This window comes from Juglans microcarpa x Juglans regia, chromosome 8D (genome assembly GCF_004785595.1).
Source record: "Juglans microcarpa x Juglans regia isolate MS1-56 chromosome 8D, Jm3101_v1.0, whole genome shotgun sequence".
NCBI lineage: Eukaryota > Viridiplantae > Streptophyta > Magnoliopsida > Fagales > Juglandaceae > Juglans > Juglans microcarpa x Juglans regia.
The window spans coordinates 1,557,964-1,576,239 of record NC_054608.1 but is presented as its reverse complement, the minus strand read 5'-3'; the positions used below and the strand labels follow the sequence as shown (position 1 = coordinate 1,576,239).

At 36.5% G+C, this 18,276-nt stretch overlaps 2 protein-coding genes across 5 annotated transcripts; one reads left to right on the top strand and one right to left on the bottom strand.

Annotated features, from left to right (window-relative positions):
* The first annotated feature begins 4,772 nt into the window (after positions 1-4,772).
* LOC121243637 (LRR receptor-like serine/threonine-protein kinase RGI5) lies at positions 4,773-9,414 on the top strand. The gene is made up of 2 exons (XM_041141756.1): positions 4,773-8,307; positions 8,711-9,414. The coding sequence occupies exons 1-2, from the start codon at positions 5,442-5,444 to the stop codon at positions 9,091-9,093; spliced, it is 3,249 nt and encodes a 1,082-aa protein (XP_040997690.1). The 5' UTR covers positions 4,773-5,441; the 3' UTR covers positions 9,094-9,414.
* A 2,177-nt stretch (positions 9,415-11,591) lies between these two features.
* Positions 11,592-14,642, bottom strand: LOC121243234 (hypoxanthine-guanine phosphoribosyltransferase). 4 transcript variants are annotated; one of them, XR_005936080.1, is made up of 4 exons: positions 14,304-14,640; positions 13,903-14,067; positions 12,107-12,947; positions 11,592-12,010 (listed from the first exon to the last, which is right to left on the bottom strand). XR_005936080.1 is itself a non-coding variant. In XM_041141327.1 (4 exons), exons 1-3 carry the CDS (start codon positions 14,601-14,603, stop codon positions 12,153-12,155), a joined length of 519 nt encoding a protein of 172 aa, XP_040997261.1. In that variant the 5' UTR covers positions 14,604-14,642; the 3' UTR covers positions 11,592-12,010; positions 12,107-12,152. The 4 variants fall into 4 exon arrangements, 3 of the variants coding, with proteins under 3 accessions (XP_040997261.1, XP_040997260.1, XP_040997259.1); XM_041141327.1 differs by having other exon boundaries at positions 12,107-12,206; positions 14,304-14,642; XM_041141326.1 differs by having other exon boundaries at positions 11,592-12,206; positions 14,304-14,642.
* Between the last annotated feature and the right edge of the window lie 3,634 nt (positions 14,643-18,276).

The window sequence follows — 18,276 nt, the reverse complement described above, 5'->3', positions numbered from 1 at the left end:
GCTAGATAAGAGATTTATTATGCATCAGCTACTATCCATTCTCATACCCTACACCTATAGCTTTTTCATAGGGTGTTGGGATGTTTTTCATAGGGTATGAGGGTGTTTTTCATAGAGTGTGGTGTGGTAAATAGTGACTGAAGATAATAATTTTTCAATTAAATATACATCTCAGAAGATCAATACTTTCTTTTTTCAAATGAAGTGTGTATTATCGTTGTTTGTTATTATTTAGCTTATGAGGAGGATGTCATTAATAACTCTTGAGATGTTTATTTTGGTCATAATTAATAAGCCGTGGAAAAATTAGGGAAAATGTCTTCATGCCCTGCAAACAATCTTCTATCATCTTGACTCCAAAGCAGGATTCCGGTGAGATCATTGCCTTCTAGTTTGGAATCTAATTGGCAGAAACCTTTGTTTGAGTCCTTCACGTACCAACTGATCATCCCTACATATCCTTTCCATCTGCTATCAGACATTTAATAATAACTAGGCCACGCTGTGGCGGCTCAACTCTAGTTTAGAGGCAATGGCTCCTCTCTCTTCTTTTTCTTCCTCTCTTTTGTCATCTTCGTGTTTTCTTATGCGTTAGTGCTTGAAAATGTCTTTGTTTAATCCAGAAATATCAATTAGTCATGTAAAGATCATAGCTAGAATCCAAGTCAAGTTGGCACAATATTGTAACAACATATATATATATATATATATATATATATATATATATAGGGTTTGGGGCTCTATGAACATAGTCTAAAGACATAATATATATATATATATATATATATATATATATATATATATAAGCCAAGAAAAGTACCCTAAGGTCAGTCCATGTGGTCTTAAAACCATTATTTGCCTAAAAATTAAGTGTGTGTGTGTGTGGTAATACGTATTATCTGTGATATGGTAGCATGACTGCAAAATCTCAGAGTAAATGTGCAATACTTTAATTCTTAACTTCTTCATTTACTTGGGATATTACTCAACAATTACAAGAGATCAGATTTGCATATTTCTCTGTGACTAGCTTGTCTTGTGATGATCTGTTTTGATTGTTTCGTCCAGTGACATCATGTAGAACTAATTAGAAAGAATTATCGTGACATGTAGTACTAACACATGATAATATTATCAGTGCTTCATGGTCTCCTTGATTACACAGAATCCTTCACTGCATGTTTCAGTTTGACTCCAAATGCAGGTTTCTCTATCCTTATTATGACTAACAAACAGTGTCTCTATCATTGTCCCCTGCAAACAACGTGCTAAAGTTAGCTCGTGCAGCTGTATTTTATACGCTGTGGGCTAAGCTGCGCCTGATGAAGATAATTCTTGCTCCATACATGTCTAGTACTGCATGCACTGTAAAGTGCAGAGCTAACTGCATGCTTATGTCCGAGGTTGTATTTAGTTGTAAGACTCAGTTAAGTTTAGTCTAATTTTAAGCTGAGTCTAATATTCAAATACTCAATTTTCAAATTACTAAACTAATCTCAACTCAAAACCTCATTACACATAGAACCCACAATTTTTTTTAACTTAACTCTTTATATCACTCAATTCATATCTATTCATAAAGAATTGAGCTCAGTTTAATATTCAAACGCAGCCGTTTAAATTCAGCTCCCTGATCTTAATCTTATGGCCTGATCACCAATGAAAGCATGCCAAGTATCTAACTTAATTTAGAGAGAAAGAGGCATGACATGAGACAAATATATATTGCAGAGTTGAATCCCTAAGACTATATAGCTAGCTAGGTGATGAGGTAGGTCAATACCATGAAACCTGGTATTGATGAGATATTATAATCGAAAGTATAATTATTGTAGATGCAGTTAGCAGACAAGTAGCGTTGCAATAACGTAAACTTTAATAGGGAGCCCTATTATACGAGTCTTGCTCCCCTGCTTGGACAGTGGGACTATGATCTGGACGGCTAACTGGACCTCTCTACCTACCATTATCAGATCATACGATCTCTTTTAAAAACTAGCTAGTCTGACACAGCTGTAAGTCGAATTCATGATCAAGTTCATCACACTATTAATAAACTATATATATATATATATATATACGTATAACTTTGTGGATGTTTGTTTATTAATGCAGCAAAAACGCATGCGAGCGGGCTACGTTACTATGCACATTGCTGGTTAATATATGAAACTATATACATATATAATTATAATATTAATGCATGCAGGAGTTAATGCAGGATATTATACGTCAACCTTAAGAAATGCAAAACCATGATCTTCTTTTCTGCAAATATCTGTACATTATGATCTGATTTGATTGAAAAGTATTTCTCATAAATGCATGATCTGGTTTTGATTTGAGATAACCTCATCGTTTGCATGACAGCTTGGTACTTAAAAACAAGTGATAGGGGGTTTGATTGTATTGATTTTTTAAGAAAATATATATCATATGGATGGTTATAAAGTTGGCTCACATGTAACAGTGGAACATGCATTTTCTTGACCCAATTTGGTTCTCTCTCTCTGTGGTTCATTTGTTGATGACCAAGCTTATGCAGAATGTTGTATTTTCATGAAACCACTTCGTATGCTATACGCATGTTATGATCAGTGTCGGGAGATTCTTATTGTTGCCTCAGTACTTGGCTTCAAGTTTTGAAACGAGCGAAGTATCAAGTTTTGAAATGAGGAAAGTAGAGTCCAATCATATCATGGAGCACAGAAAAAAAAAAATATATATATATTTATTTATATAAAAGTAATGTTACATATAGTCATAGAGTGTGCAATAGTCATACAGTCATTTTGAAAAATAGTAAAGTCTATTATTATAAAATTAATTTTTTCGTGTGAATTACATATTTATTCATATTTTTTAAAGTGATTGTACCGTACTTATACTATCATAACTCCAATTATCATTTTTCTCTATATATATAGCATATCATGCTTAGATTACTTAAAACCATGAATGAATTCAAAGAAACTAGCGAGTTACTTCCTAGTACAACTGGTTAACTTAACTTGGTCTAAAAATACGCACATGCATTATTATATGAGTTCGAGTAATACTATATACCATATATTCTTTTTATTTTGATCAAATTAAGTAATATGCGACACATTCATTACTATTAGATGATAAAGAAACATGTAATAAATGATCATTTAATGGTGATAAATATGTCACATCTTATTTAGTATGATAAAAATAGGATGATAATATGATGTATAGAATTTTCTTATTCTGCCTGTGAAACCGAAATTTCACAGGGGTAAAATAGGTATTTTGAAAGTAAAAAAAATAGCTGATCAATTTGATCACAACCTTGAGCGTTCAAATCAATGCTAAAAATGAGAAATTTTGTGACATTAATGAGAGAAGTGTCTCGTGGTGCTAAACTGTTAGAATACAGTCAAAACCTAAATTAAAGCACTATATATATATATATATATATATATATATATAAAAGACCCTAATCGTTACTTGTGCCCTAAATTATTCAAGAAACATTTAAAACCCTCTCTATCTATGATCTCTCATCATGTGACTAAACATTTTCTTTTGCCCCACTCCCCAAACAAACCCACCACTTCTTCCTCGGTAACCAAAGTCACCCATCTCTGCTTTAAACTTCACCTTACCACATGAGTAATCAGGCAGTAAAAACATAAAAAATAAGCATGTTACCAGTTATATACAATATTAATAATTTTACATATAATTGTGAAATGCATAAATACTGTATAATCATTTTAAAAAAGAATAAGGTTAATTATTAAAAAATTAAATTTTTTTTTCATATAAATTCTATATTTTATTTATTTTTTAAAAATAATTACACAACAATTATATAATTCTCAATTATAAATATATTTTCTCATGTAATGTACACCAATTTAGGCTTACAACCAGATGCTCCAATTGAAACTTTCTCTATATGCACGCCACCCTTGAACCCTAGGTCCCTAACCCTTTATAATAACTCTGAGGCCATGTTTGAGGGAGCATAGTTTATGCAGAAAAAGGACATTTAAATTGGTTTTGCTTACTCCCAAGTCTCCAACCCTAGCTTTAACCTTTCACAATCCCCCAAGCTGCCTCACTGCTATATTGTCATCAAAGTTTTCCTCCTCCCTAGACAGTACTTTGGGCAACGTAGACACTGGCTAGACAGACACACTCACTTTTCCACCACCTCCATCTCCATGGACATGGAGCTCTGAATCCTTTGGTACTATCAAGCTCATTTTCAAGAAAAATCTGACCCTAGTACGCCTTGTCGTTTCATTAGATCAGAGTAATTTGCGTTTTCTTGGATTTAGAACTTACAATTTTAATGTATAGGCATCTGATGAACCTCTCATTATTGATAAATATACATGTACATACATATATATATATATATTTGGTGATTTATAAGACCTAATCATTTAACTAAAAATTAATGATTGAATTACCTTAAAATTTTCGAGAATTAATCTTATAAATTTGTCTAGGTATTGTTTAAACATGTTGGTAAATGAATTCACGTCTCAGCTAATAGCTATGCTGCAAAATGTATCCAGTTCAGAGAGATATTTACACTGGGTTTGGATTACATGCATTCATGATATAAGAACTTGGAGTATATAATATATATGCATTTTATTTTTTTGGAAAGAAAGTTGGCCCCCCTATACCATAATTGAGAGACTTCACTGGTTATATATACTGACAAAGTACATGAGCAAGAAGGAAAGTAATATGAGCACCTCCACTGCAAACAGTCAACACTAACCCCCACAAAAAGCAAAGGGTTTCACTGTTCATTCCTTATCCAGTGGAAGAAAAGAACAATTCGGGTCAGCAAGCGAAAACCCAGTGGCGCCCAAATCATTGCACCAAGACAAAATGTTGATATTTCAACGGACTTCAAAAACTCATCGACATATACCCCTGTAACTCAAAGCTCCAGCCACCAAACCAACACTGTCGCCGCCAACAACACCACACTGAAATCATCATTTATGCACTGTTATGGCCACATTGGTGGAGTTAGCAGGTGCTCGAATAGCTTGGCCTTGAGCTTTCACCGCCACCACTACTAGTTCAAGCATGTACTATAGCCACTACCGGCAGTACAACCTGCCTCGGAGCTGGCAACACTAGGAACGATGGGCATTTTCCGGTAAGAAAGATAGCAGTGAAGCACTCTTCACCCATTATACTTCGATTGTGTTCAACCATATCTTCCACCATAAGGACGCATGAAAATGATATATTTTTTGTTCACATGCATGGGTTCAACACCTTGGAGTGGAGTATAAGCATCCTCAACACCACTGACCTCCATCACGTACACATTCTCCCTTGAGTGGACTTTTACCACCACCACCACCACCGCAGAAACCAGTTCTCCACCAACCTCGTTTCTTAACCCTGATATAGCACCAATCACCCAGCCATTTTCCATGTCCCAAATGGGAAATACGGTCCATTTTGTTACATTTTCCCTGTTCTTCTTCTACCTAACCCTGACCAAAATATTGATGGTTACTTCCCTCTCACCTGATGGACAGGCCCTTCTCTCCCTCCTTTCTGCTGCTGACCCTTCTGCCAAATCTTCCTCCTCCATTCTTTCCACATGGAACCCATCAAGCCCAACCCCATGTACCTGGCAAGGCATCACATGCTCCCCACAAAACAGAGTCATCTCCCTCTCTCTGCCCAACACATTCCTCAATCTTTCCTCTCTACCCCAACAGCTCTCCTCCCTATCATCTCTACAGCTTCTCAACCTCTCCTCCACCAATGTCTCCGGCACCATACCCCCCTCCTTTGGCCAACTCACTCATCTTCGCCTCCTTGACCTCTCCTCCAATTCTCTCTCGGGTCCCATTCCTCCAGAACTCGGCACTCTCTCTCTCCTACAGTTCCTTTTCTTGAACTCCAACAGACTGTCTGGTAGGATACCTCAACAACTTGCTAATCTTACCTCGCTTGAAGTTCTTTGTCTCCAAGACAATCTCCTGAATGGGTCAATACCATCACAGCTAGGCTCTTTGATTTCTCTCCAACAGTTTCGAGTAGGGGGTAACCCATATCTAACTGGAGTGATTCCTATTCAATTAGGACTACTCACCAATCTCACTACATTTGGTGCCGCGGCCACTGGTCTTTCCGGTGTGATACCGCCTACATTTGGGAACTTGATCAATCTACAAACGCTGGCACTTTACGATACTGATGTATTTGGTTCTATACCATCTGAAATTGGGCTGTGTTCGGAACTAAGGAACTTGTATTTGCACATGAACAAGCTCACTGGTTCAATCCCTCCTCAACTGGGTAAGTTGCAAAAGCTCACCAGCTTGCTTCTTTGGGGCAATGCACTAACTGGACCAATCCCAGCCGCGCTTTCCAATTGTTCATCGCTTGTGATATTTGATGCCTCTGCCAATGAGCTTTCTGGAGAAATCCCCGGTGACTTGGGGAAGCTAATGGTTCTTGAACAGCTTCATCTGTCAGACAATGCACTGACTGGAAAAATTCCATCGCGGTTATGCAATTGCACAAGCCTCACAGCTATTCAGCTCGATAAGAATCAGTTATCAGGGGAGATTCCATTGCAGGTTGGTAACTTGAAATTCTTGCAAAGTTTTTTCTTGTGGGGAAATTTGGTGACGGGAACCGTACCATACTCATTTGGGAACTGCACAGAACTCTATGCGCTTGACCTTTCGAGGAACAAGCTTACAGGGTCTATCCCAGAAGAGATTTTCAGTTTGAAGAAGCTGAGCAAGCTTCTGCTTCTGGGGAACTCTTTATCAGGAGGGTTGCCTCGAAGTGTTGCCAATTGTATGTCTTTAGTGAGGTTGAGGCTTGGGGAGAACCAGCTTTCAGGTCAGATTCCTAGGGAGATAGGACAACTGCAAAATCTTGTCTTTCTTGACTTGTTCATGAACCAATTCTCTGGTGGCCTTCCGATTGAGATTGCTAACATTATGGTTCTCGAGCTGTTTGATGTGCACAATAACCACATTACTGGGGAAATCCCATCTCAGCTTGGTGAGCTTGTGAATTTAGAGTTGCTTGATCTCAGCAGAAACAGCTTCACGGGAGAAATTCCTTGGAGTTTTGGTAACTTCAGTTACTTGAACAAGCTAATTCTCAGCAATAATCTCCTGACAGGTTCAATTCCGACGTCCATAAGGAACTTGCAGAAACTAACTTTACTTGATTTGAGCTACAACAGCCTTTCTGGTGCAATTCCACCTGAAATTGGTTATGTAAAAAGCTTGACAATCAGTTTGGACTTGAGCTCCAATGGTTTGACAGGGGAAATACCTGAGACAATGGCCAGTTTGACACAGTTACAATCACTTGATCTTTCCCATAATATGCTTTATGGGAAAATAAAAGTTTTGGGCTCCTTAACTAGTCTAACCTCCCTTAACATTTCCTACAACAATTTCTCTGGTACTATCCCGGTGACACCATTCTTCAGAACCCTATCTTTGAACTCATACCTTGAGAACCCAAAACTCTGTGAGTCCATTGATGGGTCTACGTGTTCTAAAAGTCTGATTAGGAGAAATGGATTAAAATCTTCCAAGACTGTGGCTTTGATTTCCGTTATTCTTGCTTCAGTAACCATTCTAGTTCTTGCATCCTGGATTCTAGTAATGCGTAATCACAAGTATATGGTGGAAAAATCTTCAGGAACATCCCCTTCTTCATCAGGGGCTGAAGATTTCTCTTATCCATGGACTTTCATCCCGTTTCAAAAGCTCAACTTCAGCATTGATAACATCCTCGACTGCCTGAAAGATGAAAATGTTATTGGAAAAGGTTGTTCTGGGGTTGTCTATAGGGCAGAAATGCCCAGTGGTGAGTTGATTGCTGTAAAAAAGCTCTGGAAAAGTAAAAATGATGAAGAACCAGTGGACTCTTTTGCTGCAGAAATTCAGATTCTTGGACACATTCGGCATAGGAACATTGTGAAGCTGCTAGGTTACTGTTCTAATAGGAGTGTCAAGCTACTTCTCTACAACTACATTTCAAATGGTAACTTACAGCAGCTGTTACAGGGGAATAGAAACTTGGATTGGGAAACTAGGTACAAGATTGCAGTTGGATCAGCTCAGGGTCTTGCTTATCTTCATCATGATTGTGTGCCAGCAATTCTTCACAGAGATGTTAAGTGCAATAATATACTTCTAGATTCCAAGTTTGAAGCTTATCTGGCAGATTTTGGCCTCGCGAAATTGATGAACTCTCCAAATTACAATCATGCAATGTCAAGAGTAGCTGGGTCTTATGGTTATATTGCCCCAGGCAAGTATTCTTGATATTCACTCTCTGTTACATCTGTAATGCTTGCCTTTCATTATAATTTACTACCATTTGTCCTTGTTTAGATTTTTTTTTTTTAAAATCGCTAATCTGGTAAGATTACTGTACCATCATGCACATCTTAAGATATTATATCTATCTTGTTCAACTTTGATCATCCGATTTCATAGAAAATTCCTTGTTTCTTTTAGGTCTTGGAGGTCAATTTTTCCCATACCATGGGATATCTTATGTGACCCAAAACACATTTAGCGCAGAACTAATCTTGTATGTCATTTGGAAAGAAGAAAGACATCATAGACCCTTCACAGAAGTGTTAGAGATTTATCTTTTATTTGGTGACTTTCCGATTTAATTCCTAATGATATTTCAATGTTCAATGCAGAATATGGATACACCATGAACATAACAGAGAAGAGTGATGTCTACAGCTATGGTGTGGTGCTGCTGGAAATTTTAAGTGGGCGTAGTGCAGTTGAGAGCCGATTGGGTGATGGACTCCATATTGTTGAGTGGGTGAAAAAGAAGATGGGAAGCTTTGAGCCAGCCATATCGGTACTAGATACAAAGCTGCATGGCTTACCAGATCAAATGGTGCAAGAGATGCTTCAAACACTTGGAATTGCAATGTTTTGTGTGAACTCTTCACCAGCAGAACGGCCAACAATGAAGGAAGTGGTGGCACTATTAATGGAGGTGAAGAGCCCACCTGAGGAATGGGGAAAGACTTCTCAGCCTCTAATAAAGCAGTCCTCAAATCAAAGTTGATTTTTCCTCTTTTTTGGTTCAATTCCATCCAAGGGTATCAATGATTGAATCTCTTTCGTATCCCAAGGAAAGAAAAAATGAGTGATGTTATTGTGCGAAATGAGGAGGCAGCATAGGTTAGTGATGTTTGGGGTCTATTCTATTGAGTTTGGATGGTCTTGGGATTGTACAGTTCAGCAAACATGAAGGTGGTTTATTTTGTTTCATGTCACACATCCTGTTCTCTTAAAATCTTCATAATCAGTCTCTAATGTGCAATTTTCCAGGCATTTCTATATGCCTATCCCACCAACTTGCTCTTAACTGCTAAGTATTTGACTGAATTTCCATTTAATTTGTACAATTTGAATGTCCAATCCAATTTTTCTAAGGTTCCTTGAATTTCTGCCCAAATTTGGCCAAGTCTACTTTGGTGCTTTCTGGAAATATAAAAAAATTATCATTTTCTCAATGTGGAAACCATTTTTATTTTTTACCAAAATTCAGACAAAAGCCTGGCTCTATTTGAATCGACTTCAATTTAACACCATGTATACTGGGCAACACCTTCGTGTTTATATTTTATGTAGGCCCTGTTCTGCAGGATTTAAGGGAACAGACAGAAAAAGGCCATGTCTCCCTTCCCCCTTCACCATATGCCTTGCCCTCTTGGCCAGAGAGTAGATGGTATCATGGCACAAAAAGCTAAAGCTAAAAGCAAGAAAACATTCAACTTGTTCTTGAGCCTCCCAATAATGAGCGTTCCCAAAAGGAGTAGTTGTAAAGGGGAAGGCCTGGACATTTCTCAGTCTCACTTATTCTAGAAAGGAACCTTGTCCTGTCCTTAGCAAAGCAGTCTCATCCTCTGCATCAAATGTCTCACTTTTCGCATTTTGTGCTCTATTTCTAGTCCAAAAGAGAAAAAAACTCGAGTCTTTGTATAAATTCGATGTCCTAGAGCAGTCTCATCCTCTGCATCCTGTGTCTCTCTTTTCTCAAAATGCCAAAAGAAACGGATTAGATAGGAAAAAAAAAAAAACATTTCTTATCAAGCTTCCTTTTCATAATTATACCTTTACATAAAGCCATACCATCTCACTTTCCAATGTTCTTCTCATAGGCTTTGTTTTTCCAAGAAAATTAGCTTTTTCCACGGCAAAACATGGAAGTAGAAATCAGAAAATGGGGAAAGGAAAATTCTATTCCCACAGAAACTTTCCACCCAAAATTTTTACCGAATTGCATTTTTTTTTTCTTTAATGATTAAGAAAGTATTTTTAAATGAATTTATAATTTTTTTTATTTTTAAAAATTATTTAAAGTGTTTAAAAAAATGATTGAAAAAAAGCAAAAAAAAAAAAAAAAAAACCTTTTGCCTTTCGGTGCTGAGAATCCTCTGTGGCTGTAGCAGGTTCCAATGGGGAATCTATCCATACGTATAATTTTTAACAATCCATACTTTTCCGGTAGTTTCAATATCTACAGGATGTTTTTCACTTCAGGGCATGTAATCCGTTCTTTTCATTATGATCGAGAGCATTAGCAATGGCTTATTCATCTTTATCTTTATATTTACATAATGTCTTTAAATTCATCTACATCGCCTTATGTTTCTCTAAATTTTTACATAGCTATGAACTATTCATTCTCCAAACATTATTTTTAATGTTTTTTCTCTCTCATTCCCATTAAAATCAACTTTGTGAAATTTATATTAAGATGATTTTGATATATAAAATTTATATTAAGTTGATGATATAAAGTGTTTTTTAGTACATATTAATATTTATTGATAAAATTGGTCATTTTAATATATGAAATTGGTAATATTTAGATATATGGAATTTGTATTTTTGAGCACATGGTGCTAATTGTAAAATATATAAATAATAATAATTTTAAGAAAAAATAATTAAAAATAATAATATTTTATTATTATTTGGTTCAAAGATGCATAATCTAATGTGGAGATTTTTCTTGATATGCAAAATAAATCTTTAAAAGATATGATTTTGAAGATGCATATAAAGAAACTAATGCTAGTGCTCGTATCCATTTTTCAATCCATTTTGAGGACCGAGACAACAGCATTGCATCTAAAGAATGCCCAATGTAGATGACCCTTCCAAAAACATTCCTATCGTAGCATTCGCTACCTCAACAGAATTTCTCCCAAGCTATACAACCATTAATAACCAGGACCCAAAAATGAATACAATGCATATACACAACAAAAGGTCACCTTTTCATATTACTGTGTTTTTCCAAATCATGATGTAGTATTCTGAAAGTACTTTAAGATTGTATCATAACTTGGAATTTCTCAACAACGAGTCGAGGTCTATTGATGCAACTTAGGGCCTACGTGATGCCCTTATTATTTCAGAAATGTCACCTAACCCACAAAGGAAAGTGGGTGTCAAAGACAATAAGTTATGTCAGGATAGAATACTAAAATTCAATGTTTACATATCAAGTGCTGATTCAACATTCATTTTGGTTTGCAAAAGAACATTATGGTAGAAGTTGCATTATCTTTAAACAAAGGAAACGTTTGTTTAAAAGTTAGTAAAAGTTACATGGTAGTAAAAGTTACATCAGATGGAGCAGTGATCAGAGATCACCAAAACCATACAACTTGGTCAAAAGTCTAAAGCTATAATCTTAACGAATCTTCCTAATCCAAACAACCCCATTTTGGCCAACATGAAGACTACATAAACCCCTTCTCTCACTATCTCAGGCATAACCCACCATCAGACGTTTCCCCCCATGGCTCGCCAGCTTCTATTGATGCATACTCTTCCAAGCACATTTCAACTCTGCATAGCAGCGATGACTCTTCTTGTGTGTGCCATTGCTCTGCTCATGTGTGCTTCTCATTCACGTAAATGGCATAGTCGTTGGGTTGCATGCTATGTTCCTGACGTCGATGACCCTGTAATAGAGCTCAACACCGAAGCAACAATCCGAACATCAAACAGCGGAGAAAGCATGTTTAGTGGAGAGTTCTCGGTCTGGAAGAAGAACATACTTATGGGAGGGAAGTGCCAGCTACCAGATTTTTCTGGTGTCATAATTTATGATTCTAATGGGAATGTAGTCCCTGCCCAAGCTCCTCGCCCTTTACTCACCTGGAAGTAATAGGGATATGTAAAATGCAATTCCTGTGGTAAAATGGAAATGGAACCTATGTTCCATGTTGTTTTGAAGCTTCCTTCTATGCATAACTGGGTGTTTGTAACATGTTTCAGGATAGAAATAAACTTGATCTAAACTTCACATGCAAGTCTGCATTTTGTATAAGGCCTTGCATCGTTTAGATACGTTGGATTATTCAGATTACCTCCAAATAAATGAAACTGATGCCTTCTCTAAAAAGAATGATTCTTCAACAAGATAATGGAAGAAGAGGTTGATTTGAATACTGAAAATCCCACAACTAATCTCATCAGCTGGGACACTTTATATGCAGAAAAGGAAAAGACATTCAAGGAACATTAATACTGTACTTAATGTACAGGAAAAAACATTGTATTTATATAGTGGCCATATTTCTGTACTTCTGCTGCAGTAAGCAGTAAGCATTCCTGAACTTCAGTGCAACAATAAGTATTTCAAGCAACTATTGAATAATATCAAAAATCCAACTGTATTTGGCCATCATCTAAAAATGTGAAATTATTTTGGTTCATCTTGTGGAATAAGATGATTCAGAAAATATGACTGAGACACTTAAAGTCTGATAAATTGTATATTTTCTGCTCCCTATATAATCACTTGTAACATTCAGGCTTCAAGACACCAACATAAGGCAGGTTCCTATATAACTCTGCAAAGTCCATTCCATAACCAACTACAAAATAATCTGGGCACTGCAAAAAAAATATATATATATATTCAGATCAGTTTGCTTACTTTGCTAGGCAATCAGACAATGGAATTCAAGAATAATACCTACGTTTATGGCAATTAATACAAAGCTAAAGTTGCAACAAATATGCAGCCAAAATCAAATATTTTTTCAGAGTATGCTATCTACAGTCACTAAAACTTCATTACTCTGATTATTGGGGTTCCGCGATGAAAATTAGCAATTATCAAGTGCCGCTAACTAATTAGAGAGTCATCTTGTTCATTTCCAAGATTTTGAATCCAGGGTCCAAGATTTTAACAGAGGCATCAAATTCGAAATGTCAGTCATTAAACATGCAATGCATCGTTTCCATGGAAGCAGATCACTGCATCTACAATCACTATCATTCCCATTATTAAAACTTGAGTTATATGAGAATTGTCTACAAAAGGGAGCCGCTGACTAGAAACATTTTTTTTTATTATTATAGGTCGACCAGAAACATGAAAAATGGAACCACTCATTATACTGCATTTTATTCAGTCACTAATGTGGTTGCTGTATTATCATCCATATGCATCAAACCACACTCACTCCTTTTTATTCAATGCAAGTATTCCTCTAGTAAGCGACTACTCATAATCCTTCGTGTGTTCTTAAGTAACCTCAAGAGTTAGGTTCCTTGATCTTCCTCAATTCTTCATTTTATTTCAGTTTACACATCTTGGGACCTCTATCTTTCAAACATGTTAGTATCCCATTTATCAACTACTAAGTGAGAAATGATAAAAAAACCTACTGAGTAAGTCCCAAGCAGGCTCAAAACCTCAACAATATCATGTTCTTCCTATAACTCCTCTATTATATATTAACAATTTCAAATTTAACAAAGGCCACTCATTTATTTAACCCAATTCTCCATTTTAATCAGAAATCACCCAAATAATACAATCTTGCGTTATTGAGATCGTTACCTCAAAACCCCGGTAAAACTTCCCTTCACCCACGAGCTGAAAATGAACCTTTCTTCTTGTTGGTTTGTCAAGTAAGGCACACACTGATACAGAGGATGCTCCTTTTGATTCCAAATACGCAATCAGACAGGACAGAGTGTTTCCCGTGTCAACAATGTCCTCAACCTGAGACAACAAGTTCAGTTCTACACATAATACTCCTCTTAAATATCAGACATTCGTTCTAGATTCGACATATCATTGTGAAACAAGTAAATTACGAATTTTCTTTCAATTTAAACGAACAGAAAGATCAGTAAAAAATTATAATTTAAAATAATATAATTTTAAAATAAAACGAATTTCTTGCTTGCCAATTGCTATACTAGAGAGCGAGAGAGAGAGAGAGATAGTAGTAGTACCAGAATGACGTGCTTGCCCTTGACATCAACCTTCAAGTCGAGAGAGAATTTGGGGACACCACTGGAGAGGGTGCCGCAGCCGTAGGATTCGGCGCGAACGAAATCGACGGAAATGGGAAGTTGGATGTTCCTGACCAGGTCGGCCAAGAAGATGAAGGCGCCGGTTGCAACGCCAACAAGGACCGGTGAATCGGCGGCGCCGAAATCGGTAGAGATTTCGGAGGCGAGCTCGGTGACCCGGCAGGAGATTTCGTCCTTGGTCCATAGGACTGTCTCTATGTGAGAGTGCAACGACGCCATTTTTGTTCTTCTGGGTTACGCCTTTTGGATTTCGGCTTTTTAGATGGTGGGCATCGGAATTACAAGTACGTGATTTGATCCGACGGCAGTGATCTTTTAACGAAAAATTCTATTTACCAGCTTATTATATTCTTATTCTTATTTTTTATCTTTTTATTTTTTTTTTCAAAATGTATGGTGTAGAACTGTAAATAGAATAGCTATTTTTTAACAGTATTTTTATTTATAAATTAGTATAAACAATTTGAAAATTGATAAATTTCTTCATACCAATTATTAATATGACAAAATAATTAACAATTAAACTTTTTTTTGTTATATGTTAGAAAGGGGCCCTTCGGACCCATCCTGCAGAGTAAATCTCGATCCTGTATATCACTCCCTAAAAAATTTTTCTGCATAAAATTAGTTAAATCACTGACTTTTCATTAGAAAATGTGGCTCCAAAAGATTGTGACAAAAAGAATGTGGAGAGTACTTGCTATACCAATTAAACTTGATAAAGCAATTTAAATAATTGCATAAAATGATAAAGAAAAAAGCTATTTGCACCCGCGTTGGGGAACCTGGCGTACACGGCCATCCACGTGTACAAAATAAAACGGGAAGTTTTCGTTCAAATTTGGTCCCTCTCATCTTCTTTTTCTTCTCATCTTCTCCTTTGTCTTCGTCTTCGTCTTCGTCTTCGTGAAAACGACTTAAGCTTGTTGTGAAACAGACACAACATTCCGTCTGTGGTAGTCTTCATCTGATCCCAACATTCCGTCTGGTCTCCGTTGTGGGATTCCCGAGCACGCCTACCCCGCTCTTCTCGTCGAAACCCAGATTACCAAAATTGGACTGCCTCGGGCTCACACTGCTCGCGTTCTTACCGTTCACCATGGAGTACAAAATCAATGTGGTTGAAACTGGAATCTCTAGGAGTTGGATTTCTTGATGATTGGCTCGAGTAAATCTTGGGTGAGAGAAGAAGAGAGTAAGTCGAGAGAGGGAGTACCCACTGTAAGGGGTTGCGACGGGCTGGGGTGGCTTGGGTCTGTCCGGCGGCCCTTTTCATGCAGGTGGCGACATCTTGGAGCGGCTGGCGAGGTGCGATGGTTCGGTGGGTAAAAATCTCTGTTTTGAGTGAGAAAAACAAAGGTGCTGGTGCTGCCGACGCTTTGGCTGGGCAGTGGCTTTCGGTGGTCGTCTGAGGGAGGAGCAACGACAGTGGTTGGCTTGGATTCGGGGTGGCGAGGCAATGGCTCACGTGGAGGGAACGATGCTCTGTTTTCGGGAGCCAAAGTAGAGGAATAATGGTTGGGCAGTGCGACGGGGCTTCTCTACGGTGGTTCTCAGTTTGGTGGCAGCGGCTGTTCTCGGGGCTTCTCTACGATAGATGCTAGGGTGGCAGCAGCTGTTGGTGTGTGCATGCAAGAGTGGTGCTGTGGATCGGTTGGGGTCTATGGTGGATTTGCCGTGATCGCTACTGCGTGAAGCTTGCTGCGCATGCATGCGGACGTGGGTTGTGAGGAATAATTCGAATGAGGGAGAAGGAGTCGGACGTGGGTTGGTGCTTATCGGTGAGGTCTGTGCAGCATTTGGGCTATTGACATTTGGTGTGCATGTGCAGGTACTTTTGTCGGCATAGTCAGTGGGGGAGTGGATAGTAAAACAGAGCATATCTATATCGTCACTCACTTGATGCCCGTTGCTCAGATGGCCAAGGAAGATAGCATGAAGACGATGAAGGCAAGGTGAGACGATGAAAACGTCCTCACTATTCTTCTTAAGAGCGCAAAAATTAGTTTCTGAAATCGAGTTTAGCGCCTAGATAAGGTTTCTGAAATCGATCTTCCGCCTTTTTTTTTTTTTTTAATATAAAACTGACATAGCATGGCCACGTCAGACGATTCTACAACGGATACCCAAAGACGGATATTTGTAACATAATTGAATGATAAAACTTGATGTTTTAAATTTGTTTATACCAATTTAAACAAATTGGCAAGTATGCGTTAAACTAGTTTCTATTTCATGTTTTTTCATTGCATTATAGTGGCATTTGGGTTTTGTTGGGCTCCATCTCCTCTGTTTTTTTTTTAATGCATATTTTCCTAAAAGAAAAGTCAAAGTACTGAACACAAGCAGTACATATTTTTACAATTTTATAATAAATAATTGGAAGTGTCTCCTTTTTTTAAAAGTGCAATTAAAAAGAAACAATATCCCCATTTTGACAATTGGAAGTTCGGCATTTTTTGTGCTTTTATTTTTTGAATTGATAATTTTTAAGATTTTCCTATTTACTATTTAGATTGAAAAATAGAAAGAGTTCCTGAAGTCTACAGCATTGAATGCTGTATTTAATGCTATTTGCTAATTGCATTAAATACAATGAATCTCTATGCTCCCAATTATATAAGGTGTTTTCATAAATAAAAATGGGTGCGGCTATATGCCGGTCAACTTGACCGCTGGCCTGTAAATTTTTTTTAATATATTTTTTAATATATTTGAATATTTTAAAAAAATAAAAAAATATATCAATATATTTAAAATTATTTTTTAATCATTAAATAAAAAATAAAATAAAATAAAATTTTTTGACAAGCGGTCAAATAAAATGGATAAAATTGAGAGATAAAGTAATTTTTTTCAATAAAAATATTATAGAAAATCCCGAATCTCTCTTTTAAGATTTTGAATTTATTTTATTTTATTTTTTATTTTTTATTTTATTTTATAGCCAAACATTCATTTCATCAAAACCTTACATAAGACCTGATAATTTGTGAGAAACAATCTGAGAAAGAATCTCATTATACACAAATATCATCTACATACCAAGAATATTTTGCAAGCTTATGGATAGCTCTTAAGCTTTTTCATAAGCTCCTTTATCTCCGCAATGAGGTTTCCTTGTATGGATATTGAATCCCCAACAACTTTAATTTCATTAAACATAGTGGGGAGTCACTTTCTAGGATGAGATCGTGTATATCTCGGTGAAAATAAAGTTGCAAGCCACCGAACATTGCCAATAATTCAATCTCAAAAGAGTCACACACTTCATTTTCTTTTTTGTTTTTTGTCATAATCACATCCTCTTTGTGATCTCTTAAAATTGCTCACACTCTTACTCTATTGAAATATTGCTCTATCAACATTAAGTTTAAAAGCATCTTCATTAGTTATATATACATACATATATATATATATATATATATATATGGGTTGGCTAAAGCGATAAAAGTTTTGATCTTGGTGGTGTGCTTCATCTAAATCTAATATTTGAATCTTCTTCAGTGACCATTGGATTAGGGGTACTTTTCCTTAAATTAATCGATGTGAACTTGTGAGAAACTCATTATCGAGAGCTTATTTACCTTGGAATTAGTCGGGACTAAGTTCTTGGACATTCGGTGACAATAAAAAAATATATTAATAATATTATCTTATCATGTGATGTGATTACATATTTCAATCAATATTTATTTTACCTTTAAAAATAATAGATACAGAGATTAACAAATAGTATGATATCAATAAAATAATACCATAATATATAACATTTTTTTGATAAAAATGAAAGATCATATGACAGCATATATGAACACTTTGTTATGCATGCAAACAAAAGAAGAAAAAGTGGGGCCAAAAATAATTCTTAAATCGCCACAACTTTGGGACA

What these genes read in the sequence shown, in the direction of transcription:
- LOC121243637 (XM_041141756.1), top strand. Translation starts at nt 5,442, where the DNA reads ATGTCCCAAATGGGAAATACGGTCCATTTTGTTACATTTTCCCTGTTC. An exon ending in TTATGGTTATATTGCCCCAG is followed by an intron (nt 8,308 to 8,710) that starts GCAAGTATTCTT and finishes TGTTCAATGCAG; the next exon opens with AATATGGATACACCATGAAC.
- LOC121243234 (XM_041141325.1), bottom strand. Translation starts at nt 14,603, where the DNA reads ATGGCGTCGTTGCACTCTCACATAGAGACAGTCCTATGGACCAAGGAC. An exon ending in AGGGCAAGCACGTCATTCTG is followed by an intron (nt 14,068 to 14,303) that starts GTACTACTACTA and finishes TTGTTGTCTCAG; the next exon opens with GTTGAGGACATTGTTGACAC. An exon ending in AGTTTTACCGGGGTTTTGAG is followed by an intron (nt 12,948 to 13,902) that starts GTAACGATCTCA and finishes TTTTTTTTGCAG; the next exon opens with TGCCCAGATTATTTTGTAGT.